At 42.7% G+C, this 27,873-nt stretch overlaps 2 protein-coding genes across 5 annotated transcripts in view; one reads left to right on the top strand and one right to left on the bottom strand.

The window, feature by feature from the left end:
- Positions 1-16,461, bottom strand: part of cux1b (cut-like homeobox 1b) — a 56,078-nt gene extending 39,617 nt beyond the window's left edge. For 2 of the 3 annotated variants that reach the window (XM_034548383.1, XM_034548382.1), the window contains exon 1: positions 16,341-16,437. In XM_034548383.1, coding sequence (XP_034404274.1) covers positions 16,341-16,403 — 63 coding nt within the window. In that variant the 5' untranslated portion in view covers positions 16,404-16,437. Of the gene's footprint in view, positions 1-16,340 lie in introns of all 3 variants that reach the window. The other variant, XM_034548381.1, reaches the window with a different exon arrangement.
- Positions 16,462-22,180: 5,719 nt separating this feature from the next.
- Positions 22,181-27,757, top strand: LOC117741718 (alpha-(1,3)-fucosyltransferase 4-like). 2 transcript variants are annotated; one of them, XR_004610761.1, is made up of 2 exons: positions 22,181-26,172; positions 27,652-27,757. XR_004610761.1 is itself a non-coding variant. In XM_034548930.1 (1 exon), exon 1 carries the CDS (start codon positions 22,639-22,641, stop codon positions 23,797-23,799), a length of 1,161 nt encoding a protein of 386 aa, XP_034404821.1. In that variant the 5' UTR covers positions 22,181-22,638; the 3' UTR covers positions 23,800-26,896. The 2 variants fall into 2 exon arrangements, 1 of the variants encoding a protein (XP_034404821.1); XM_034548930.1 differs by lacking the exon at positions 27,652-27,757 and having other exon boundaries at positions 22,181-26,896.
- Positions 27,758-27,873: the final 116 nt, after the last annotated feature.

Genomic DNA, 27,873 nt, shown 5'->3' with positions numbered 1-27,873 from the left:
ATGTTGCAGCAGCAGCAGAGGCAGAGAGCAGAACCACCACGACAATGTCCCACCAAAGAAACCCCGTCTACATCGATGGTTTGATCTTCTAACAGTGCAAGCACTATTTCTTTTTCCATTCAGTCTGTCAGTCAATCAGTTCCGACTGCGTTGGGTATGACAGCTACTGTAACAATAGACCACTACTACAACTCTGTACACAATTCAAAACAATTATTGGTTGTCTGCACCAGACCCCCCTCCCCCCGATAACAACAGCACAATTATCAGCAACAGCAGTGTTGTCAAGACGGATGCCGGGTCCACCATCATCCATTTTGCATCGTTATTAATAGCCATTTATGGGACTTGTTCCAGATGATGGGCCAAGTGCTGACATTAACAAGACGTTCAGGCCTTGTAAAGATTGTATCTCTCTCTGCTGAGTGTGTGAGAGTTGCTGGATTATGTTTCTGTTGGATTCTTGCCTCCTGTCACGCTCACTCCTTCTCCCCCCATATTTTTCCGTACTCTACAGATCATCCACTCACTCATTCAACCAGCAATACCTTCTCTGTTTAAATCTCTCATCTCCCTTTGCTCCGCCTCCCCCTTTTCTTCTGCCCCCTCCCATCCACCTCCTGTGAGGCCGCCCACCCCTGAGAGTGATTAAACGCTGCTGAAGGGCCGTTATGCTAACTAACACACTAATCATTTAATACACACATTACCACAGGGGCCCTTGTGGCTCAGTCTGCTGACAAGGTCCCAAAACACACTCATGCCCACCTCTCACACATGCCCCCCCCCTCCCAAACACACAAGAAAATACAACCCTCTAAAGAAATAGTGTGATCAAGTACTAATTAGGAGATTTCCCCTCCATCAGCATTAAGATGAATTCCCTGACAAGCCTCAATTTCATTTTATCCACAAACGATTAAAAAATAATTTAAAAAATGTTGGTCGACTGTCCTCTGCAATGAATTTTACACAGTAGTACAGGACGTTTGGGAAAAAAGGCTTAGGCAGTTGCTTACATGCCATCTTGCTGTAGCTGCCCATGGAGCAGTTGATGTAGCAGCCTGTCTGCCCATGGCCATGGAGCAGCTGCACTATCTGTTAGTGAATTCGAGCGTGCGCAGAAGCTTGTGCAACGCTTGATGAGAGGAGGAACCTTTTAATCATGTTAAATTAATTGTCAAAAAATGAATGCTCTAGTTCATGAATAGAGGTGTAATTATTACATTGGTAATGATTAGATACAGGAACAAGACTATGAGGCCCAGTTGGTTAAAGATACCAACATCAAACTGTGCAGACATTAATCACAATTTGATGTCTTAGGCCTTAAGGCTAATCATCTTAAATAATTTAATAACGCAATGGAACACTGCCTGATCAGATTTCAGGAGGCATAAGCAGCAACCGGGATAATTTTCGGTGTATCCCAAAAGCAAAGAGATAATTTTTCAATCAGTCAAGCTGTGCCATTAAACCCTGGGAATCATTTGTACATAAATGTAAGTATTATAGAAATAGAATACCACGAGTGACCGATTAGTACAGGTAATTGATAAGAGTGTGTGTGTGTGTGTTTCACAACTCCACAACTTCACAACAATTTAAGGAATAAAGCTTGAGAACGTTAATTAAAACCAAATTTATCAAAATTACGTTTAGTTGCATTACATTGTCTGTACTGTCTAAAATCACCAGTGCCTCTAAACATGGGTTGAAATAAGGAGCAAACCTCCATACTCCATGACAACACTATTGCATTCTACAACAGTGTTCACATTTGGGTTGTTTTAATGAGGGAAGGAAATGTATAACTCCTTGTACTCATTTATTAGTGTGCTCTGTTTCAGAGTAAAACTGAAATATCCAGTCCTCTACTAGGGTTACTCTTTAGGAGGTTACGTGCCAATCCTTGACGCCCTTGATTATGTTCAATCCCTTTCCAAAACCCTGCACATATCCCAATGCGTTACCAAATCCCCATACCCAAAAAGATCCTCACTACTAAGCTAAATAAACACATCACACATGAAAGAGGATTGATTCAATGCCAAGTGGGCAAGTAATTATGGGCATGGTCTCAGTTAAAAAATAATAATAAAAAAGACCCCTCAGACCCAGTCAGGTGTCGACTCTGCAGCAAATGCTCTGCCCACATCAGCAGACACGGGCAGACTTTACACTCATCTTGCTGATAGAGCGTAACATCCAAAAGTGCACAATGCTGCCTGCCCCTTGTTCACACGCATCAAATCCTACTGACCATTAGGGGGGGCGATTCTATTCCCATTTTAAGCATCAGAGGTTGTCATATTTAAGTACAGTAGATGAAATACTGAACAAATACGTTTAGGTTTAATATGCTTTGCTGAATGCTGTTTTTGTAGAATGTTGGTTCTTAGCAAACTAAAACTGGATTGACCTGTGGTCAGTTTACATGTTACAAAGATGCTGACTCAAGATAGCTTAAACCTGGTTGATATTTACTCTAATATGAGATTGGAGAACCGGTTTGAATTCTTTTCAGTGACGGCAGTCAGTGCCCAATCGGTCCAGATACCTGATCCTTAGTAAAACCATCAACGCAGTTTATATTACTGTCGTGACTAAAGATAGCAGGTAGCTCGATTAATGGATGGCTAAATAGAAAGATGACTGGAAAGGTAACATCTGTCACTATCCATCTAAAGTCATGACAGTGAACATAAACTGCAACATTGTGCGTATGTGCAGACTAAGTAACTAAAAGGATTGGGTCGAGCCTTGATATGTTTCAGTAAAAAAAAAAAAAAGAAGCATATTCAGACATCCCTATTTAGGTAGATAGACATGTTATACAAGTTACATATCATTTACATGGGATGTATTTCACTAAATTCCAACAAAAACTCATGCATTAGAGGGTTTATTTTGTATTTAAAATGCAGCATCAACGTCAAAAGTCAGCTATTCTGTTAGCTTCATCATGCACCAACATTCTTTAGTGGAATACTGTTAACTTTAAGCAAGCCTGCTCTACAGGGGCTCTGCCATCTGGCATACTACTGGGATATTCTTTCTATCATGTTTCACATCAATGAATGGCATCATGCTTGTTTGATAAACCTTACAAATTAACATGTTTGACAAGAAGCCCAGAAATGAAGAAAAGGAGTTAAGGGAGTCTATATTTCACAATGCATGACTAATGTAACGAGAGGACATAATTAATTGCAAAGGCAAAGTGCAAATACCAGCACTTGTTGATGCTTCAATCTAAAGCCTGCAGTGCATGACACAGCACCAAACAGCATGCATGAAAAACTGTACTCTGTGCCTTCAGACTCGGTCTCTGAGGTCAACGCTCTCTGGCTCTCCTTGGCCGGACTTTAAAATGGTCTTACTTTTCAGATCTGAAAACTGTTTAATTTACTGGTGAATTCATTAATGTAACCATTTCACATTAACTCAAGCACTATTTTTAAATCTGGCCATGGTTGGTTAGGACGACACCGTCTAGTTTAGCAGAGGATGGAATATGGTGTGTGCAGGGGAGCATTAAGTGGGCTGTAATGTCTGTGTGATTGCTGTAACAGCCCTGCTTGGCTTGGCTGGACTGGCCCACAGCAGCAGTCCCTGTCCTGGTTCATTTGGTCGTCTGGTCAGCTGTAAAGACGATTGGAACAGATTGCCAACACTCCCTAGAGAGACTTCAACACCGACTTGGCCAAGAAGCCTCCCGCACGCTGCTCCACACGCGTGTGCTCTCACATGAATGCACAGACAGGCCGCTGCAGTAACTTGGGGAGCCCAGTCTTTCCACATTCTTTTGAACTCCGTTTCAAAAGAGGAAGTCTGCTAACATGTTCGCCCAGTGAAATTTGGCATGCTGAGCTGTGTTCGCAGCGAGGAGGGGAGGTTGGGCCAAATGGAAAACTGTGGAAATAAAATAAAATCACTGATAACCTTCACGGGTAAACAAATCCTACTACCACTGGCCATCAGACCCAAGGTGTAGTTATGTGTGTTCATCTCTCCTAATGAAATTCCTTCCACTCGTCTGCAGGCGGAGAGAGAGAGGCCTTCTATCTCACTAATTCACTCTAATTACTCTAATGAGCCACAGGTGATGATACAGTGAGACTGATTCATTAAATGGGAGGCACCAATCAGGCATGTCTGATTATGCCAATCATATCGACTACCGACTAAATGAAATAACAGGAGACAGACGCACTTTAATTGAGATATCAAAACTTCATGGAATTCCTTATGCCCTCACGCTTCGACGATGTCGAGACAGCTAGGCTGGTGGAATGACAACAAAGTTATTGTTATGTACACAGTATGAAGTCAATCTGCAGCTGCCGTCTGTGCCGTCACGGTGACCAGGAGTGAAAGAGGAGAGAACACCGAACATGGATTTGCTTCAGATCTCATTCTCTGTGGAGTAATTGGGACTGTAACTGCTAGAAACACTTTGTTTACACCTAGTCGGCAGTCACACATGCCAAGTAGTCTGCCACAACTCCGTTAGTCCAAACACAATGTAGGTTAACTGCTCCACGTTCGGCTCATGTTTTACACATTAATCTAATGGAGTGCCATTCTTGAATTCATGCCAGGCATAGGGAGAGACGGACACATACATTCACTAGTAGTAACACTAACATTGTATTTCTCACAGAGCAGAAGAGGATAATACTTCAAACTAAACAACTGTTCTGCTTGCATTACAAAGTGAAAAGTCTTTTTTTAATGACAACATGACACAGATGTTTAAGAGATGAAGTTTTCTGTCCCGCCAGCGCAGTCGCTAATCTTTCCTTTTATCTCTGACATGTCTGAGGCTGTTATGTGGTTATGATAGTAAACAGTAAAAAGGCGTCTGGAGAAATGTCTTATCTGAAATCTACGTGGCCTCCCTCCCCCTTCTTCTCCCCTCACAGCGTGCCACCTCCTATGTGGCTTACTGTTCTGTATGCTGAACCCACTGTGTGGGGGTGGAGTCGTGGGGTGGCGGCTCAGTCAGGAGCGACAGCCACGCTTGCTACAGCGACACGGTACATGATCACAGATCACAGGCACGCCCCCACAAAACACAAGCACAGTAGCGGCGCAGATAAGAGACTACAATCCTGGCTGCCTGTCTGCCTTTCTACCTTTGACATAGTGATTGCAGGGTACAGAACTTTAAATGTGCCAGCAGATACTTTTTTTACAAACCACACCGGTTTGGAGACGCAAGTCACATCCTCCTGAATCTCCGTTTTTGCTTTTCCTCTCACCCGCTGGAGTCAAAGCCGCAAAGTTGTGTTAACCGCAAGCGAACACAATAGTTTTACTGTGACAACTGAGGTCTCAACACTTTGTGTGTGTGTGTGTGTGTGTGTGTGTGTGTGTGTGTGCAGCTGTGTGTGCATCTATATTTGTGTGCTGAGCGGTTGGGGGCGGGGGTCAGCCTACCACTTTCCACAGTCCAACAAGACGCTTGTGGTCCCTGAGCGTTTTGTTCCTTTTTTTGAACACAGATCCATATCTACCAACAGCACAGGAGCTGTCAAGACTCACCTCACTGACGCTGACGCAAGCCTGGATCAAAAACAGGCTTTTTACACCACAGCCTCGTTTGTATTGATCCGTGTTTCTCTGCTGAGAGACTGGTTGTTGTTTTATCTCCCCAACATCCAAGCCTCAACTCTCCTGAAGCCTACTGAGAGCTAGTCATTATTTTTGCCCGACCTATTGTCTGACAAGAGGTTTCAGAGGCCAGGACTAAGCCTAAATACAAATATAATGAGACTAAGATGGTTTCTGGCATGGAGGAAGTGCAGCTCAGTTGGTCTCATTTTGCAGAGTTTGAATTTAGCTGGAGGCCTGTGTCACAAAGGGTGAGTGGTTTAGAGGGAGCAATGGGAGGAGAGGGGAATGGCGATATGCTGGTGTAATGCATTGGTGAAAGGGCAAGATTTTTCATCCCTGCGTTTACAGGGTGGAACGGCTAGGATATTGAGATCTGAGATAGGATCAGAGGGTAGTGAGCTGTTTCAGCTCCGATAAAGGCCACGCATTACAAACAGAGCACAGATAGAGAGAGAGAGAACCAGAGAAAGAAGGAGAGAGTATCACACCTCTCATACCTGAATTAATGCCTCCATTCTGCCAGGAAGCCATTCTGTGCCAGTGAGAGGAGATTGGGGAGGGGATGAGTGCACAGATACGGACTAAAAAATGGAAACTGCGATCATGGAGAGGGGCGATAGGGATTAATCAAGTCTGGAAGAAGAGTGGGGCTCTCCAGGCCCTGTTGCAAATACACACGCCAGGGTCCCAAGGACTCTGGCAAGCAATTGACATCGCTTTTATTGGTTTATATGACATCAAATGCAAGTAACCATGGGGGGATAATGACAGGGTCACAGGTGCAGCCTAGCAATGTTGTAGACATCCACACATCATCTGACACTCGTATACCAGCTAATCGTCTTTTTTGGCCTTGAAAGTCCATGACTCTGGATAATGGAGCTGTGTTAAAAGTTGCTCCAATTTAGTTTAGATTTGATCTGCTCTCAATTCGTTAGCCTATCTGATTTGTTGTAATTCACTTAGATTTCCAGTTAAGGACTACAAGCAGCTTCATGGTATTGGCACAGTGACAGGACAGTGAAAAAGGTCTGCATCACTCTCATGTGCCTCTGGTACATTAAATCCCCGCTCTGCATGATGCCCTTTTCCACATTTTAATTTAGCCTTGTCTATCTGTTGTATCCAGTAATTTTCTAGACGCCTGATGATGACACATCAGCAGGCGTTGTGCCACAGCCTATAAAAGCAGCATGTTGACTTCTACGCATTAATCCAAAGCATGTATGAAAATGCCCCATTAGGTTAGATATATCTAGACTCTTTTAATGTGTCCAACACATGCCGTCACTATTTTCTAGCATGGCCTAGCCTTCTGACTGAGTTTGACACCCATGGTCTATACAATCAACGTCAACAGAGCATGTCCTGGGGCTAAGTCTTACTCAGCCTTTATGAGGGCAAGTTTTTCTGCTCTGCTTGCACGTCTTTTGAGAGGAAAAGGCAAAGAAACAGTGAGAATGAGCATAGCTAATCCTTACAGTAATGACAGAACAATTAGCTTGCATTAGGCTATGTAATGGGTTGTAATTATATCATTTATTCTGTGTTGAGAGAATGTGATATAAAGTCTGCACAATGAGGGAAGAGGAATTGAGCTAAGTGGGAAGTAGGATGGAGCATGTGTAAGGGCTCAGGCTCTTTCTATTGATCGATCCAAACATCAAACGAACCACTGGAGTAATAGGAGGAGTGAAGGACAGCTAAAAGCTATTTGGAGCCTCCACTGCATAAAAGACTTGACCTGTTCCACACAGCCTACATATCAAAACCATCAAACAGCAATCAATAGACCAGAGCGGTCAACTCAACAAACCGTCACCCTACTAAAACATCAAACCCCCGGCCCAAGCGTCAGATGATAGGCTACACTCAGCTTATCCATTACCATCAGATAAAGAGGAGATAAAACACAGAGCCTAATCCTTTCATGTGTCGTGACAGCCACAGCAGCCTCCAAGGCATTCCTTCAGTCTGGCTCTCAAATAGTTTTATGGCGGAAGGCAGCCATTCAGTTTGCCAGCCAGCCAGTCAGGGCTGTTCTGGTCTGTTTGTCTTATTTCACAGTTTACACGCTGTTTTATAGCTAGTTATTATGGTCACCATGGTGATGCCATACGTTTTTATGGTCTTTTGGTCTGAGGGCAGAGAGTGTAATAAACGGAAAAAAACACACACACATGAAAACAAAGACTCACAAAACACGCTCCTGCTGTGGAAAGGTCTCATGTCCCTCCCTTCCTCCCTCACTCTTTATCAGTCTCACCAAATGCCTATCTCCCTACTTTCTGCTTCATGTGAAACATGGATAGGCTAACGTACAATTGGCCTCTCTCATTCCACATCTGGAGCTGATCAGAGGGCCTCCTGGAAGTTGAGGCCTCTGGGCCTATTAATAACCATACCGCTGAACTCAGGGTCAGACAGCAGTCAGCGGATGAGCCTGTGTCTACTAAACACATATTCCCTCCCCCACCCCTTCCCCCTTCCTCAAGAAGACAACTCTTACTTTCAAAATGAAACGACAGGCTACAGAGTTTAACAATATACATCCAGTTTAACGCTTTTAAACTTACAGAGACAATTCAAGCAGGAGGGCACAATTTATTCATAAATAAGTAAGCAAAGTCGAAAGTTTGAAACGTCTGACCTCGCATTTGGTCATCCTTTATAAAAAAAAACAATACATAGGCATATGAAAACAGCTTGGGCTAATTGTGAGGTCATTTTCTCCCTTCTTGAGTTGTTTTTCTTTCTTCTTTCCACGTCCAAACAAGTTCAAGTTCAAGGAGCCTAGACCTGTTAAAGGCAAGACAGATGGTAAAGTCATCATCTGTTAGCTCTAAAAGGTTAGACCAGTCAGACAGCCCAGGTCATACTGAGGTTTGTGGGGTCAAACCACCTCTGAACCCTGACTCCAGTCTGACAGCTGCTGAGGTCAAATGTCAGGCAAAGGTTACGGTATCGTCTAAGGACATCCAATGAATTTAAAAGATACACTGTCACATTTAGAATATAATTTCCATGTTTTGGTAGAAACAGACCAGTCCTACGTTTATCAATCTTGCATTAGGCAAAAAACAATTGTTAATCTAATCCCCACTACAATTTAACAGAGTATATCAAACAATACAATGATTTTGGTTAAATACATCTAAAATCCTTAAATTATTACACCTCCAAAACGTAAACACACACACACACACACACACACACACACACACGTACACTTCCTCCACTGAGTTCCTCTGCAAAGGGAGCCAATCTACGACGTAAAACTAAAGCAGTGAATATCTTCCTGAATGCAGAGAACAATTTGTTAAGCATAAACTAACTTCATTCAACTGTACGCACCTGTGAATACAGGGTAGTTGAATCATCATAATCGGCGGTAGTTTTCTGCTGAGGCCAGCCAGCAGTCTGTGTTATTTTTAGAGGGCTGACACAGAAGCAGGCCGTCCATTTACTCTGTGAGCTGGCAGCAGAACCATCACCGCTCCGGTTGCTTTAAACTACCAAAATGGGAATGAGCTCAACATAAACACTGCAAAGGTGTGGACACTTACAGAAATGAAGTTAGCTCAGATTCAGAGCCATTACAATTCCATTACTCTGACATTAGGCACCTTACAAGACAAAATGGTGTATGAAAATGCCAAATCCACACACATTAAACCATCAAACATCTCATCTTGTCGTTATAACAACTTCTAAGCCTATCTTAACACAATGAGGCAATAGGACAAATGTATTCGCTCCGCCTACCGAGAAATAAAAAGATGGCCTGTGACAGTTAGTTCGATCCCCTTAATTCAAAGAGAGATGAGAGAATGTTTAATTATTCACACCAAAACCCTAAAATTCCTGCGGTAGCCAATCACAAACTCCTTGAGAAAGAGAGTAACAGAAATGGGAGTGAGAACGGAGGCTAAAGGTTGAAGGCTGTTCCCATCTGACGGGACTGATGGGTTGAGCCTGAAGGCCGGCTATGGATCTAGCAAGTGAAGCCATGATTGACATTGAAAATTACACAGAGTGAGCTATTAGCAGATAGCAGGCCATATCATAATTCAATCCCTACGCCATCAAAGTGCACCAATATCATAATTCAATGCCAAGAACCATTAGCCTCCAGCACACCAATATCATAATTCAATCCTGAGGCCATCAGCCCTTGCCAATATCATAATTCAATACTCAGGCCATTAGGACACACAAATAGGCCTATTAGAATTCAATACCTATGGTCAATGATCTAACAGGACACTGATACTGGATTCATAAGGTGAGGTCTGCATCTCGGGCCTTATTTAGCCCACACTCCTTGATAACCATGAGATAAACACTCAACTTAGGGAGGGCAACTGGGTCACCAATAGCTTGGCTCCAGGCGCTGAAGGCCACGGTGTGTTTGCTACAGAAACACAATTCAGCAGGCTTATGCAGAGAGACACATTTGTTGAACAAAATGAAGCTCTGCATTAGCTTCAAACTCAGCAGAGCGCTCAGCCAAACTCGTCGAAAACGTTTCGAACACTGGTTCCCAGTGTGTGACCGTCTGCAGTTGGTCTAAATTATCACATTGTGGTACCTCGTGGAAATGGGACTCCATTTCGTTTTCTGGTCTATTGCCTCTGTTTATATTTCCATGTTAACATCTTGTTTAGCTCCACAAAAACACTGCAAATCTCCTCCAGGCTCGACTTGCTGGGTCATCAGAAATCTGCACCTTAATAACCAATCAAATCGCTTTTAAAAGCTCAGATTTTCTCGGCTGCTTTAAGTCAATTTTTCACCAGAGTTGTCATTATTCAAAGTTATTCTCACCACACATTTCTTAGGTTTCCCTTTCTTAACTCTAATCCTCATGTACTGTGTGTGAAAAATGACTCTGGAGTATGGAAAATACAGGAAAGAATGATACATTACTACAAAATGTAATATATTACTCAAATGACAGAAGATTAATCAGCAACTATGTTTACAATTGATTCAGCTGTTTTTCTAGTAAAAACAAGTCATTGGGTTTCAGCTCCTCAGTTGTGCATTTTTGTAAACTGAATATATTTTGGTTTTTGACTGTTGGTTGGGCTTTAAGAGATTTAAATTTTCTAGACCAAACAATTATTGCAATAATCTACAGATTAATCAATAATTAAAAAAAACAATCTTCAGTCGCAGTTCTAATAATGGATAGCTGCCGCCTTACTTTATTACACTGTGTGACCATTAAAGTTTAATTATTTGTAGATGAACCTATGAAAACCATCAGTTATTGACTATTCAATAAAAAGCTGGAAATTTAAACTAGAGCACCTTGAGGAAGGTGAGATAGCTGAAAACATGTGGCAGACAGGCAAAAAGATAAGAACAAAAGCAACAAGAAAAGAGTGATAGTGTGCGTTTCATTGCACGTATGAGACTGAATCCAAGCCCAGTGCTGGTCTGCATCTTCTTACTTTACCAATCAACTATAGACAACAACAGACTATTTTTCCCCTTAGGAATGCAAGATTTTTGTTTACTGAAAGTCGTAGGCTTAATATTACGAGATGAACAATAGACTATACAAGATTACATTGGCCTTTGAGACACTGTTTCAAGTGTACGTTTGATTTTTAAATAAAGTGGGCATTCTGCTCAAACTTACAAGTAGAAACAGCCAGTATACTCCAAAGTGAGCCTAAAGAGAAGTGTCCAGTCACTGAAGCCAAAGCTCTCGCAACTGGAATACAGATCAGCAAAATAATGGATGCTTCTGTCATGAGATACGTTGAAACTCTATGATGCCGTAGGTGAGGGAGACTCCAAGTGGGTCTGTAAATAATGCCTGCCACTTGAAAATAGTCTCTGGAAACTGCCCCTTGTGCTCTTGTTACTGTGCTCTTGTTACTGGATGTTCGGAGGGAGGGGGAAGGGGGGGTAGATCAACCGATGATACCCTGCTATTCATGTCTTATAGCATGAGAAAACATGAAAATAAGTTCATAACCTGTAGTTTATACACACCGTAGGTTAAAAAAAAGTTGTAGGGAGCAAAGAAAGAGGATTAAATGTTCCATAGCTCTGAGCTAACCATATCTCACTGATATCACTATTTCTATTGCCATTTTATTTCTTTGCCAATCGCAATTATGTTGTCTGAGCCACACCGAAAACGACATGTTTGGCTCTCTAGCCGGCGCGCTGCGTTTGTTCTTCATTGTGTTTATCGGCATACCTCTACCTCCTGTGTCCGAGTGTACAGGTGCTGCACTCAATTCATTAAAAGCAATTTGGCGTTGTATTATCAGCCGAGAATTTATCGGGCACTCCTAAAAGCAGAATCTTAACACTTTTCAGAGTAGCAGACAAGTTCAAATGTTAGAAAGGTTAGGTTAAAGCACTGAAACAAAAGGCAGAAACAGTTATTTCACATTCGCTGTAAGCCCTTCTTATATAGAGTGATGTCCACCATCAGCCTGTGAAGGAAAACTGCAAATTAAATGTGCCTCAAAGTCTGTGGTGAAAGCTGTTGTGAAGATTTGTTTCATAGTGTAAGACGACATTAAAGTCACTGCAACCAACAGTAACTCCACCATCTTTACGGTGTCAGTTGGTCCAGTTTTTTCAGGCCTATATCCATTTGTAATATCTGCATGTATTAAAGCATTTTCAATTTCTGAATGAAATAAAAAACAAAAACAGTTTCCTCTGGGAAAAATTAAAAAGGCCTGCACAGTAGTTAAACAATAATACTTCAACGTATTATGGCCTGAATTAGAAATGTCCACTCTGTACCAGGGATGAAATGATTAGTTATTTGCATTTCATATTGACCGTTGTAACTACAGGCTGTTCAAATGAAATGCAGCAAGTTAAATATTTCCGTGTTGATGAATCTAAAGTTACAAATTGTGGAAACAAAAACCCATTGATGTGATATTTGTATCCTGAGCACAGACCACCACACTTTCAGGTTTTATAGGGAAACGTCCTTTTTCACACACTTTTGCAAAAAGCCTGCATTAAGAGCTGCTGACTCCATCTGTTTGGATAGCCCTATTTTTAGACTTCTGTTAAGTGCTTTTTATCTTTTGTTCAAACATCAGATGACATTGGTCAAAATATATTTCACAATGCAGGGAAAAATATTTAATTAAATATTCTAGTATTGACTCGAGAGTAAAATGTATTAACTTGTAGTCAATCGGATAAACTGCGTGTGGTGTAGGCACTCCTAAAAGCAGAGCGAGGGCGAGGAAACTGAGCCCGAGTGTGACGTACAATAAATCGCTGAGGAGCTGGGGAGAAGGGGCCTCCAGTGAGAATTAGCCACCGATAAGGTAGATGAAGAAAAGTGTTTTCTTTTTCAGAGCTGCACATTCCTCTCAGTTGTATGGAGTGTATCATTCATGAGGATACACTAGGACGTCTTAGAAAGTGGGATGACATAGCCCTGACCAAAGTAGACCGAGGGCCGACCAAAGACCTGACATGCACTCGTCCCGTACTCTGACTCATGCTTAGTCGCTCACCACCCACCAACACACAGTGAAACCTCAGTCCCAATGCCAGGTTTTGTCACTGGGCAGAGAAGCGGTTGGCTACAGTAAAAGCATGACGTGATGCCCCTTCCTCTATGCTCCCCCAGCCTGTGCAGCAACAGAGGGGTAAAAATATCCCACCAGTGAGTTCAGACAACCAGCTCATAAATTAACACTAAAACTCCTCCAGACAACAGCGGGCCAGTCGCTGAGAGATTTAAACCACTCAGGTTGCCACTGACCACAGATCTGGGATCAGCTTACAAAAACCCCTTTTCCTAAGTTTGCCCATTACGAGGTGGTGAATAAGGACGAGGTCTCGATCCGTTATCACCTTAGTCACTATTTAGCTGTACATAGTGAACTATTTTTCAAAATGGCTCTGGGTGCTTTGTTCCAGGAAATGTTATGAGGTGAGATGTAGGCTATTAGGCCTGAATGGGGAAATGTGTATAGAAGAAAGGTCTGTTCTTAATTTCCAGAGTTTACACAGAAAAAATATAAAATATTGACTAGGTTTTAGGCTCAGCTATTCTTTTTAAAGGCTTGCCTGTAATGAAGCGCAATCTCTCAAGTAGAAACACAATGTTCCAGCAAACTGCTTGACTGGGTCAAAAAAAAAGAAAAAACAACGGGAGAGAAGAGTGATGATCCCCTCCAAAGAAACTCAACTCTGTAATGGACGGATAGGGATTACAGACGTTAAAACCTCCTCCATCTGTAATTCACTGTCACCCTGCCATCATCTCTGATCCATTTTGCAAGTGTGTGAGACCTTGCTAAAAGCATCACTGTTTCACCCCCATTTGTGTTTGTAGTGGTGGAAGTGTGTGTGTGTGTGTGTGTGTGTGGGGGGGGGGGGGGGGGGGGGGGCATACTGAAAATACAAGTTAACAGCTCGCTGTGCTGTTTCAAAGCATTCTCTGTCCTGTAACAACCACCTAGCTAGTTTCTCACACAGGGATTGGGATTCACTGATCAAATAGGATTTTAATGAACATCAGCAGTTGGAGCCTGAGGAGTCAACGCTATGATGGCTCAAAGCTACCAACATCTAGGTTGGGTTGGATTTTCATCATCAAACGGAACAAAAAAAGAAAACATTACTTTGCTGGTGCTTCGCCCAACAAAAAGACGGAATTCTACACTGTCCATTCGATCACAAGGAGGAACCAAATGAGAAAGCAATTGGCTGACAAGTGTTTAGATCATGATCATATCATACATACCATGTTTAGATCATCATCATATCATACTAACCCTGCATTATCCTCAGAAAACAGATAAGAAAAACCGGTTCTTCTCTGAAGGCTTTCCTCTAGGAGCCTCTCAGTGGGAGGGAGAGTAAATAAGATGTCATCAATAATAGACAGTGAATGTTCTGAGCAGTTCTGCTCACTCACACACACACACACACACACACACACACACACACACTCACACACACAAGCTCCGACTGATTCCTATCCTGCAGACAGGCCTGCCAACCGCCAGGCTTTTTGCACACGCTCAGATTCACTGTCCTGACTAATCGCTTGTGATAGGGGCCTTTGCCATAATTACCCAGGGCCTTATCACAAACTTATGCGATGCATTTTTCATGTCCTGGCTGCTGGCAGTGCCTTCACTGTCCGTGCTGGCAGTCAATCTACGAAAAAGACCGATCTCAGACAAATTCTCACACACACACACACACACACACACACACACAACAGTTCAGACGGGGCGAAATGGGTGAAAGCAGGGTGAAGGGCCAAAGAAGAGAGGGAAAAAAATTATAAAGGAGGGGAGGGGTGAGGGAGAGGAAGATTGGGGGCTGGGGTGGCAGGAAGGGGGTGTGAGATAGATTGTGAGGAAAGAAAAGAGAAAGCAGTCTCAATTTTTTTTTACATAATGCATGAACAAGGGGGCACGAGTAGGAGGACCAAACAGGATCAAATAAATAGGAGAAGTGAAGCCTTGATGATGTGGCATAAGTGCAACACAAAGCCCGCTGGGAAGACTTGTTCACTGTCCTTTTGTCTACCCAGTCATAGGGGCATCATGACCTAAATAAAAGTTTAAATCCCAAGCCTGTGCGATGTACAAAATTATGTATGAACAATTGGGCTAGCCTACATAATGAAATCTTATGTTAATGACGACGTCGACTGGGCTACTAATATTCATAATTTGTGATTTGAAATTCAGCAATGCACGTTAAATGCCACGGGAAAACACAACAGTGCCATTGTCCGCATGTCTTGTGATAGGTCAAACACGCTCTAATATACACTGGCTATATTCACACTGAATAGGCCCAATATTTTCCTCAGATCCTCCACTGTGCCGTGGATCTCCTCCGTGCACGCCGAGATTAGTGGCGTGCGTGAGGCCGGGACATTTCTGGAGTTCATCATAATCAACAAGGTCACGAGCTTTCATATTTCTACTATCATTTCTACTTAATTGCATCGCGTCAACAAACAAACTGTCCCGTCCCGTCCACTTCCACAGACGTGGCAAAGCCTGTGTAAAAAAAAAAACACTCAGTGTATAATTGCAGTCAGGGGAAAGCGAGAAAAAAACACAAAAACGGCCGAGTTGATCACCCAGAATCACGGAGACGACTTCAATATAAACTGATCCAAACCCGTTAGCCGATAAGGTCGCCAATGTTTTCATTCGCCTTTAACTAAACTTACTAATTTGCAGGATTAAAAAAAAGGCAGAAAAACACAAGCAAAGCGGCGCCGTGTGTCCGAGCTGCCCGTCTCCGCGGCTGGTGTCACCACAGCGCCACCGTATAATGAGTCGCACTTATTTTTCCCCCAAATGATCCAACCTTCCAGCGGCTAAGCGCCGGGCTAACTACGGCTACTCGCTCCGGTAAAAGTTGAAGAACACGCAATAAAGACAGCCGACCGAAAGCTTTGCGCCGAAGCCCTGCCGTTTTGTTGTTATTTCAGCGCATCCCAGCGGCGTCGCCCCGGCTTGCCGGTTGCAGTGTCCGATCGATGTTGAATTGAACAAAGAGGATCAATTTCTGATCAGCGAGAGAGCCACTTTCATCAATGCGAGGAAGAGGTCTTGAATTCTCTTCCGAAACACCTACGAGACGACCGCCGAAAACACACAAAACACAGCGGCCGGAAGAGACGAGGCGGCCGAAGCGAATAGAGGATATGCGAGTTAAACAGAGGGTGAACTGACCTGTAGTTGTTGTAAGTCAAAGCGCTTCCAATATTGAAACATCGATCCTGCATTGGCCGCCATCTTGAGACATATTGAGACAGGAATGAGATGCTGATAGAGAGCGCGGGGGTTGGAGTTCAGCGGAGAGGACCGGGCGGCCGGAACACCCGGACCGGATCGCTCCCACGACTCACCCGGGTAACAGCTGGTGTACGGAACGGAGTCAGCTCACGGGAGTGTTGCCTTAATAACGCCATTATAATTGCTTAAATAGCTTTTTATCAACATCCAGATATTACAGGTAAATAACCGAATTGGAATTAAATTACTCTTCATTGTAATGCCTTGAAACTGTGAGCGCCAGACGAGTCCACGTTGGATGTTGTAGTTTGTGTGATTGGATGCTTTATGGAGAGCAAAGATCATAACAAAAATTATGCCAGGAGGCTACTTGGAAGCCATATCTAAAAAAAAAAAAAAAGAGCATTCAGGAGCAATGTGTCCTCTGAGCTTTGTGGAGTTATGCCGAAGACCATTTAGACCAATATGTAATCGTTGCTCTTCTAAATCAGATTAAGCAATAAAAAGTCGATGGTTAGGAATTATATACTTGGATTTTATCATAGGCTCAAATGCATGGTCCTTTTTTTAAATTGATAATTTACATTAGTCAATTGTATGTTACAGCTGCATTAATCATTAAAAAAACTTCATGAATACGACATCCTTTGTGTTGTTTTGTTGAGTAATCCCAGTGAAAGGCTTTTTTTATTTTGTTCCATTAGGAATGTGTGTGAAGGGCAATTACAATAAAAAGGTTTTTTAAACATGTAATATAAATGTAAATCATTAATTAGGACTGCTGGGAATATAATCTGGGCTCAAGGTTTGTCTCAAGTGTTAAAACAAAACATTCAACTCTAATCAACAATACCGTTTCATTATACATGTAATCATGTTATTAACATGGTGCATCTAGTGCATAAACTCAGCATATACGGCAAAGAAGGGCTGCTAAGAAACCTGCTGAACTTGGCCATTTAAGAATTAGTAAAAGATGGAGTGGATTTATATCCAAATTCATAGTCCTCCCAATTCACTATACTATGAATAACAACGTACGCCTGTTATACTCCTTCAAGGCATTATTTTGCAGCACATATATTAATCAGATTAGTTAATCAAATAAGATTGTTGTGTTGTTAATCCAGTCAACTCATTGCCACAGCAGGGCAGCCCAGTGGTTAGTGTCAGTATGCATACATCTCTGTTGTTGAAGTGACCTTGAGCAACACACTGATCCCTGGCTGCTCCTGAGGCGTCACCACTGCTGACCATGTCCTCTGACCCCCCTCAGCTTGTTCATATGCAAAGAATTTCTAATTACACTGTATGTCTGTATGGAGTGCCCTAAATTCCTGCGTCAAACTGTGCCGTTTGTGCACCTTAAAGCACACCACACCTCAGCTGCAGCCTCCAATTGCTTTGCAAACCTGAGCCGAGCTGTTTAAGTTTATCAGGGCAACACATCTGTTGTGCACGTTGTTTTCATTTTTAGCATTTTGTGGGTTCCCGAATGTGACTTGTCGAGTGTGTTTTGAGGCCTTGGCTATGTGGAAAAATCAACGCCTGCATTCACACTTTGAAGTTATTTTTCTTTATTTAATGCTCAAATTGACAGCCTTTTTAAATAAATATTTGATAGCGTTATTTTTTCTCAACAATCATTTTCATTTCTTCACAGTCATTGCACTTTAATTGCATTCCCTATAAATAACACAAGTATTTGCCATAGATAATTACGTCTCTTTCACTGCACTTGTGTGAATACAAAGGTGGGCATTTTGGTGCTTTCAATGAGCTCAACTTTCAGGTCATTACTTGATTTGATTTGAAGCTGTTTGTGTCTCCCTCCTTCAGCAGTATGAATGGTGCTCAGTACTCAACTGATGTGTCGCCTCAATAGCTTTGCCTTATTTTATACTTCATTTATAGACATGATACAGTGAATAAAAGACTGGCCATGACACCCAGGCTCATGCCTTGAATACAATGTACTGACTTGCACTTAATCACATAGCAAGAGCTGCTTTAAAAGAGTCACCATGAAAATACAAACATAATAGCAGCATGATTTGTGTCAGTGTCAATTAGTTTTTTTATCATGAAAAATATTTACAAAAAATATGAGCAACTGGTCTGCACTATGAGATACATAATGAATCCTGTATAGCCAAATAGTGCATAACTTCCCTCGTGTCTTCCCTTTCCGCCATGTTAATCAGTGTTTCCTTGGCCTGGTCGACATGACTTGTGATGCTACCGACTGTATCATTAAGCCAAACCAGAAATACAGGTCTGAGATAATCCCCTCAGGCTTAGTAGCATTGCAGTGTGTTCATTGTTTGTATAGATTTCCCTGACTATCACACAAAGAACACACAACTAAAAGGAACTGAATATATTTGTTTGAAATGAAAAGTATTTAACACGATTATATTATTAAATGATACAATGTGAAAGTGACTCTAAAATGGATGGTCTTTGTGTTGAGACTTTTTTGTCTATTTAATTATGTTGACTTCCAACATTATTCGTTGGATAGCACACTGATTAAATGTTTAAAATACTGAAAGGTGATAGTTACTCTATTTATGTTAATTATTGTGTCATGCACATAGGTAGAAATGCCCAGCTCACAACACACCAAAAACACGATTGCAGTCGTGAAACAAGAATATAACTTCATCCATTAATATTACACCGCAAACAAAGACAAAAAGATTCCCTTAAAACTGTTAAAAACGGTTCACATTGTTTTTATAAATTGTCCATCCAAAAGAAATCATCAGGAATAAAAGACATTGTACTCAAAAGTGCAGCCTTACAATTCTTCATACAATGAACAATAAAACCTGAAATGGACTACAATCTTCGATCTCACGTAAGACACATAAGCGACAAAGCATTTTCTCTTCAGGGACACCACTAAATATGTCTGTTTAGCTAATGTAACCTGAGACCTGTGACTTTTAGTTCATTCTGCTTTACATTCGACAATCAGTGATATTTATTTCTCTAAATAGTAAATTTACTTTATCATGAACATTACAAATCAGTTGATTTTGCACTGCCAGGCTCTTCTCAAACTCTCAGCTTTCAGCACACAGTATCTCTATGAGGATTTGACTGAAGCTTCACTAGGCTTTGGATTACTTTGAAGCAGTAGGGGGTACACGGTGTTAGTTGGAACAAGTAAGAGTTTGAGTTATCAATCCACCTACAAATTATCATGTCCCTGCTACAGAGGCTCATGTCTGGCATGAATGACTTGAGAGGGTTTTCTTCCTCACTTGTCTTTTTATTACATTTTATGTTCAAATTAGAGAGGAGGGAAAAGAAACCGAGTAAATTGTTCTTGACAAGGACAGCAGGAGTAACATGTTGATGCCCACAGATTTACCCTCTTAAAAGCATAATCAGTTCATGTACGTTTTGTTAAAGTTTAAACATATAGTAAACACACAATCTTTGTGTCGGTGCCATTACACAACTCAATCTTATATTGTCGACAGTGCTACAGGGTAGAAAATAAAACAGCCATTCTGTTGTCCTTTAGCTTTCCCACTTTTCTCTGTTTGTGTCCCTTCTCCTCCTGCTCATTGACTCTGCCTGCAAGGTGCTTTTAGCAGGCCTTGTGTGGCCGGGTTAGAGATGGATGCGTGGCCCTTGGGAGCTGCAGGCAGGGAGCAACACTGATCATGTCAGACAGGCTGGGGAGGCTGCATAAGATCATCATCACCCAGCAGTGGAGTGAATCGCCACAGTGGCACTTTCACACAACCTCTGACCTCTGGGGTAACCTTTAAGGTCATGATCAAGGTCAGGGGTCAGCAAGGGCCTCTGTGATCATGGAGCTCGCAGGCCCCTCCTGCCGCTTCTTCCTCTTAACGTCCTCCATTATTTCCCCCTGCTCTTCCTCTCTCTCTCTTTCACTCTACTTCTATCTGTTTGTCTATCGCTCACACTCTCTTTCACTGGCCGGGACCAATTGAGACATCCCATCCCTTGGGAGTGCAGAAAGGAAAGCAAGAGAAAATCAATAGGAAGATGAGTGAAGACCTGGGGGTCCCATCAAAAACTGAATGCTTCACTCTGAGCTGGTATGATTCACACAAACACATACCAATACACAGCGGTAGTACCTCTGACAAACAACAACGTAGCAGTAAACATGGGCTTGGAAAATGTACAAAGCTAGAGAAAAAGTGTAAAGTCTCCAAAATATGTATTTATTTTTTACTTGTAATACCACTAAATGTTGAATTTTCATCACCTATTCCTTTAAAAGAAAGGCTGACATTGTTCATATAAAATGACCCGAGATGTCCCATATTTTTTGCAGTGATGTTCGAACAGAGAAAGACGAGATATTGATCCCTACAGCAAATGAAAGAGCTTGATGACAAAAGTTATTTTCTAGCAAGAGAGATGCGTAAAAATAGAGCACATAAATGCAAAGCGCTGTGCATGATGCTGGCTGGAATTTGAGCTGAACAAAATGGCGCCATATCAACAATCAGTGCAACTTTAATTATAGCACATTTCCAGCAACATTTGCTTGGTTTTGTGCTGACTAAAAAACGGATTAGAATAAATAAAACTGAAAGAAGACAAACACAACTCATTCCTATGTGTCATTTCCTGAACTCAGACACCTCTGCTATTTTTGTGGAAAGACATACATGTGTGTATAATGCTTGAGCCTCACCATGTCTACATAACTTATGAGACTGCTGCATTTCTTCCCAACACAAGATAACCCCAGGCAGGACATTAAATGATTGGCTGAAAATAGAACTGTTCAGATGAAAGGGAGGATAAATAATGCAGAAAGAATACAAAACCTCTTATGGGGATAACTAGTCACACACTATGCACGCACACAAACACACAAAGAGATCCTTTTTTTTTTTTGCTCCACGGTGAAGAAAAGTGAATGGATGTAACAGGAAGGAGGAGGACCATGGAGACACACATGCTTCTTGCTTCATCTCCTCCCACTTCTCCTTGTCTGCCATTTATTTCCTGCTCACAGTCAGACTTCATGACATACTCTGTGTCTATGGGGAGGAATAATGTTGTCCCTGCCACGCCATGTTTTTCCTGCCCACCAGAGATCAGACAACACACAGTGCAGGATTTCCAACCCGGCCGCCTCATAATCTTTTCATGAGTTTTGATCAGAATCTGAGGACTTTTGTTTATTTTTTTGATTCCTGTATTTCTTTAGGTTAGATCAACAAATTACAACTGTGAGTCACTTGTTATGCTTTCTGGTTAGCGGGTGTTGCAATGCTGGGTCATATCTAATAAATCAAACATTTATTAGACAAACCTTTTCAAAGCCTTGCTGCTGCCTGCCTAATTTCCAGCTGAAATGTTTATTCATTTACCAAATTAAACATGCATGTTTTGAGAAACATCTCATCGTCAGTACATAACAAATGCAGCACAGGGTGGTATTGTGCTTGTGTAGGGAGACACCTAGTGGTGGAAGAGACGTGTAACCTTTATATAGGGGGGGAAATGGAAGGTTGAGGTACTCTTACAAGGTTTATTATCTTGACAAGTACAACATATTTAGTCATTAGGCAACCCCGGAGATATAAGGGATTATTCACTAATACATTTAATATCTCTATCTCTCTGAAATTAGTCTCCAGGGTTGCAAATCCTCCAGCTCTATATCAACAGTCGCTTTTATCCAAACTGTGTGTGATTTACAAACGAAATGAAAAGTATGCCTTGTGCTTCACAACATTACCTCTGCTTACTTCATAAGCAGGACACCGCGCCCCGCTGTTTACCCAACCTGAAAGTGCCTGGGGGGCACTGGCCGCACAAAAGCCCCATTCACCGGTAACAAGAACCCGGACCAACGCTGCCACGTCAAATCGTTTGAGCATATAGGGCACATGTTTCAGACCGCTGAGAGCAGGTAGGACAGGCTACCCCGACAATAATGCGATGGAGAAGTGTTGTCGTATAACTACGAGCGGCTCGATTGTCAAACAATCTGATCGAATGTTATCTGCACTCCTCATCTCACCTGACACAATGACGTGTAAAGCAGGACTGCCCGACTACAGGACGTTAAGGTGTGTCCGCAGGCGGCAATGGGTTATTATGTACTCTACATTTCTTGAGAAAGTTTGAAGTACAACTAGGTCGAGTTTACTGGCGTTCTGGATAAAGGGCGGATTCTGTAGGGGGGTTTTGGACTTAGGGGGGAACTGCAGAGTGAAGGGCGTCGATGGGAGCAGCGGGCCTCTCCACGATCACTGCTCACCGGGCGGACAGGCGCTCGCGTTTGTCTCAGCAGGAGAAAGGTTGTGTAGGCCTACTGAAAAGGACTTGCTCCTATGTGTGCGTGGCCTCCGTCGGGTTTCTGTTCCTCCTGGGAGTCTGCCTGCTCTACTTACCGGACCCGCTCACACTAGCACCGTCTTTCACTGAGGACAACAGCGAGGTGACGCTCCTGATATGGACGCATCCATTTGGTCGATACCGCAAACTTCCGGATTGCTTTGAGCTCTATCAGATTGGCGGGTGCACGCTCACTGACGAAGGGAGCGCGTACCCGCAGGCTGACGCTGTAATTATTCACCACCGGGACGTTGCCACGGGCACCGCAGACCTGCCACCGGAACCGCGGCCACGCGCACAAAAGTGGATATGGATGAACTACGAGTCCCCCACGCACACACCCAGACTGTGGCGCTTTGAGGACGTTTTCAATCTCACAATGACCTACCGGACAGACTCAGATATTTTCCTTCCGTACGGATATCTAGTCCCCCGTGAACGCGGAACCAAGGGTGTCCAGAACCGTTTTGCGCAACCGCTGCGCGCATCCTCGCGCTCACACCTCCTCCGGCCCCGCCTCCTGGCCTGGGTCATCAGCAACTGGTCGGAGTCCCATGCGCGGGTGTCTATCTACAACCAGCTCCGCCGGTACGTACAGGTGGATGTGTTCGGGCGCTCGGGCCGGCCGTTACCGGAAGACAGCGGCGGCAGCAGCGTGGTGCGGCTGGTCGGGCGGTACCAGTTCTACCTGGCGCTGGAGAACTCACAGCACACCGACTACATCACGGAGAAGCTGTGGAACGCGGTGCAGGCCGGTGCTGTCCCGGTGGTCCTGGGTCCATCCAGGCGGAACTATGAGCGCTTCCTGCCCCCCGAGGCCTTCATCCACGTGGACGACTTCTCCACAGTGCGAGGGCTAGCCCGGTACCTGCTGATGCTGAGGCGCAACCCGGCGCGGCTGAGGCGGCACCTGGACTGGAGGGGGAGTTACAGATTATACCAGCCCAGCTTCTGGGCTGACCACTACTGTGCGGCTTGCAGGGCGGTGAGGAGGACCAGAGGCAAGACCGATGTGGTCAAAGACTTGACACGATGGTTTCACTCGTGAAAACAGCAGAATCATCTCATGCATGAACGGCTCACCTGACCACCAGCTGCCAAAATGTGCAACAGACATTCATTGATCATTTAATCAATGTATATGACTTTAATTCAATAGCTGAGGTCATTGAGAATTACATAATGTTGACTGATTTGATTTGTGCTTTGTCTTACTTTCAATCAGAGACAAGTTATGTTTACATAGTTTCATGTGGACTTTCATCTCATCTTCAGCTGCTTGTGAACCTTGCATTCACTGTTCACTTAAGTTAACTTTTACATTGTCTCATGTATTTCCATGGCAACTACTGGTTTCCATTGATTACATGGTTTACTGCATTAGTAAGAAAATGAGCTTGCAAAGACAAGACTTTCTTTAGATGATTCATCACAGTCAACAATCTTCCTGTTTATCAATTAGCCAATGTGTCAAAATCCTCACTTTCAATTTTAGTATCATGCTGACTAATATCAAAGTTGATACACTGTGATACATTATCTATCTTGTGCAAGTTACTTTACATTTTTGCACAAAAGGGCTTGAAAGGTAGAATGAAACACATTGTTTTAAAAAGAGGACATCAGAGATCAAGAAATGATGACTTGGTTAGATGATTATAACACAAATAATGCGTGTGTGTGTGTTTGATTCAGGGAGGCAGAAACATCTCCAGACATAAATACCCTCCTGTTGATCGCTCTGAGGGGTTAGCACTAAATCATGTTAATCACCCTGATCTGACCTGCTATCGGCTGTTAACATGGTTGATGCTTGTGTTGTAGCCACAGAACACCAAAATGTAGCACCTGAGCACAGCTTTGTGTCTGCACACCATTGAACGTTTCATTGCAACACTTACCTGAATGACATTTTACGGGTTGTTAGACCACACACTTGTCTTTTCAGTGCTGTTCATATACCTCTAGCACGACTTGTTGGAGCGCAAGACAGCTGCACTGACACACACATCCTTTACTGTATCTCACTGTAACGTTGACGTTATTTACTGCCATGCTCATTTTGCTGATGTTTTTGTTCTCCCTTATATATTGTTATAGCTTAGGCTACAGCAATAGGGCAGAACACCCTTGAGAGGAGGTGCACATGCGCTTCAGGAGTCACTTGATAAGAATCAGAAGCTGAGATGTGAATCGTATAAATTTACACCTCTGAATTAGTGCCCTGACACAACATTAACACTTTACACTGTCAAATGAGACATTTCCTGCAGGCACAAGGGCAGTGAATACTGTTGTACCCCATAATGAGCTGATGCCTCAGCAGCTGTTGAAACCACTGACGTCTATCAGCAATAATGCTTTCAGACGGCCAGAACAGCCAGACCCCTCTTCCCTGTCATAATCACATTCATGTGCACAAGGGAGTTATACGCATATCGAGTTACTGTGAGTAATATCACTCTTTATACTCTCAAATATAGATCCACTACATGTCCTGAAGCTTGTTTGACATGTCCTCGTTCAAAGTAAATTATACCTTTCTGCTGTGCGAAGCATATCCTCTATTGTCTGGACAGGTGCTGGAAAGTTGACCTAGTCGTAAATAAAGGGAGGAAACTCCTCGGATTGTTTCTTAAGAGCTCATCTGATCACAAGGAAGATGCTGATATTGTACAGGATATCTAACATGTCTATTGCACTTATTGATGTGCTATTACTACCTATTGTTAGCATTTTAATTACATTGTTAGTTGTACAATCAATCAAGAATTGTTTCTTGGAAATCAAGATAGAAATACACGTCTTAGTCCTTATTCTTATCTACTTTAATTTGATTTGAGTTTTTCTTTAATGTTCATTCGATTTATATATTGTCAATTTTATCTAATCGTTATCTATTATCAGTTTTGTGTTTAAATTTTTCATACACATTGCTGAAAACACATAATGGTTAATACAGATTAATTGTTCGTAAATGGGTTTCACTTTTTAATTTATTTTTTACTACACTACACTTTTCTTTACAGGGAACCTGAATTAATATCAGTTTGGTTTGTTTTATAGTTTAAAGTGAAATTCATTGGGTTCAGTCAAATTTAAAGTACAACATCACTTTTGTCTTGGATTGAAGAAATTGTTGCATAAAAAAAGACATTTCACAAAAAACAGTAAACTATAATCTTGGTGTGTGCAACATAGTGTGTATCAATCAGATAACTAGAATTACTTTGCACGGTAAACCTAAAAAAAAAACTAAATCACTACCAAAGGTCATTGGTCATTCACTTGGTCAGTGAAATAAAGATCACAGTTAATTCAAAGTCAAAGAGATGGAACCAGTAATTCTTCTTTTCTGTTTCTCTCATGCAGGATGAAATATCACCTCATGTCACGGGCTGACAAGTTTACAGAGGATGAGGTGAGTTGTTGCTTGGCAACAAGGTGAAATATTGGATGTATCAACATAAGATAGTGATTCAAAGGTACAGGCAGTGGCGACACCGTTGAACAAGTTGAAGGTAAGCGCTGATGAATACCCAGAATCGGAGGCAATTTAATTTGATTTAAACCCCTTAACTACCAGCTACAGCTTATTACAAAGATCCTTCTCAGCTCTCTCCCAGACCCCCTCTGTAGTAACAGTGCCATTCATAACCTACATGGCCCCTGGCGAGAGGCACAGTAATCTCATTTATACAGCAACAGATGTTTCTTTTAAAAACATCCGTTGACTGGGGAAAGAAAAGTCTGCCTCTCATTCTGTCAAGGCATCAAAGAAACCAGTCTAATCACTATGAAATCTGTCACATTTATCCTGGTCTGAAGAGACATATTGACTTACAGTCGGCTTACTATGTTGTGAAACGTAAACGCTCTCCCTCCCTGTGCCTCTCACACAGCCTGCACATACTTTATAATGAAACTTCCATGCTCTGTACATCAAAAGGCCCGCAGAGGGGGGGAGGAGAGAGAGGAAAATGCATATGAAACAACAAAACCCCCAGACAAATAAACAGCGCTGTGTTCCCATGGCAGCGCCGTGCAGTAATCTGACGGCTGGTTTCCCATGGCTGTGTCTCACTGCCCCATAGACCTCCACTCTGTCTCACTGATGGCTCCTGTGATTGCAATCATCCATCTTACTGTCAAAGGCAAAAAAAGAGGGCAAGAAAGGGGAAATCACACACACCATATCTCTCTTTCTCTCTTTCTCTCTCTCTCTCTCTCTCTCTCTCCCTTGTGTCCAGCAAACAAGCCACCCCACTGTGAGCAGAGCCAACACATGCATGTGTGTGTTTGTATGTTTTTGTGTGTGTGTATGTGTGGGTGTGTATTTGTGTGTGTGTGCTCACGCTTACATGATCTGCAGAGAGAACATGTGTGGGTGTGCATCTTTGGTTTGTCTGTGCCTGCCCATTATACTGCATGATCAGTCACTGGAGTGTTCACGGGGGAGCCGTGGACATGTCTGATCTTGCAGCTGATCAAAAACACCAGAGACTTGTTCCCTTGTGGCCGTGCAAGCGGGCCTCATATCAACATGTCTCTGTTCAGCAGACAGGAAAAACAAGAAGGGAGAGACAGAGGAGGAGGAGGAGGGGGAGGAGGGTGGGGGTACATCAGGAGTAAGACAGAAACAGGCAGGCAAAGCACATGACAGGGTGCGTAAAGAGGCCAAAGTGTAATATATGACAATGATACATAACTGCACTTATCTCCCTGTTCTGATGAGCTAATTGAAATGGCAAAAGGCAGCTCTGTATTTGTCTGTAGATGTGATAGCATGTGTGATCCCTCTATCTGCAAACCTGACAGTTCTCATCATCATCATTATCATCACAAGATAGAAAGAAAAAGAGAAGAAAAGTGCAAAATACCTTTACCTGTTTGCTTGCAGGTCAATCAGATGTTTACACACTTCCCTCTGGATGTCACTGGTAACCTTAGCGACGAGAACTTGAGTCGTGTTATAAACCACGGAGAGGACAAAGAGCAGGAGTGAAAGGAGGAGAAGAGCCAGATGGATGAAAAGAAGAGAAAGAGGAGGAGCAGCAGCAAAGCATGCCTGTAAATAGTCTCCCCACACTGTGAGATGTGGTGTACAGTGTAAATGTAATTA

The sequence above is a fragment of the Cyclopterus lumpus genome, chromosome 13 (assembly GCF_009769545.1).
Source record: "Cyclopterus lumpus isolate fCycLum1 chromosome 13, fCycLum1.pri, whole genome shotgun sequence".
NCBI classification, from domain to species: domain Eukaryota; kingdom Metazoa; phylum Chordata; class Actinopteri; order Perciformes; family Cyclopteridae; genus Cyclopterus; species Cyclopterus lumpus.
Note: the sequence above shows the minus strand (reverse complement) of the source record. Positions and strands in the feature narration are given on the sequence as shown.

Bases quoted from the DNA above. Each gene is read 5' to 3' on its own strand.
- LOC117741718 (XM_034548930.1), top strand. From the start codon at position 22,639: ATGGGAGCAGCGGGCCTCTCCACGATCACTGCTCACCGGGCGGACAGG.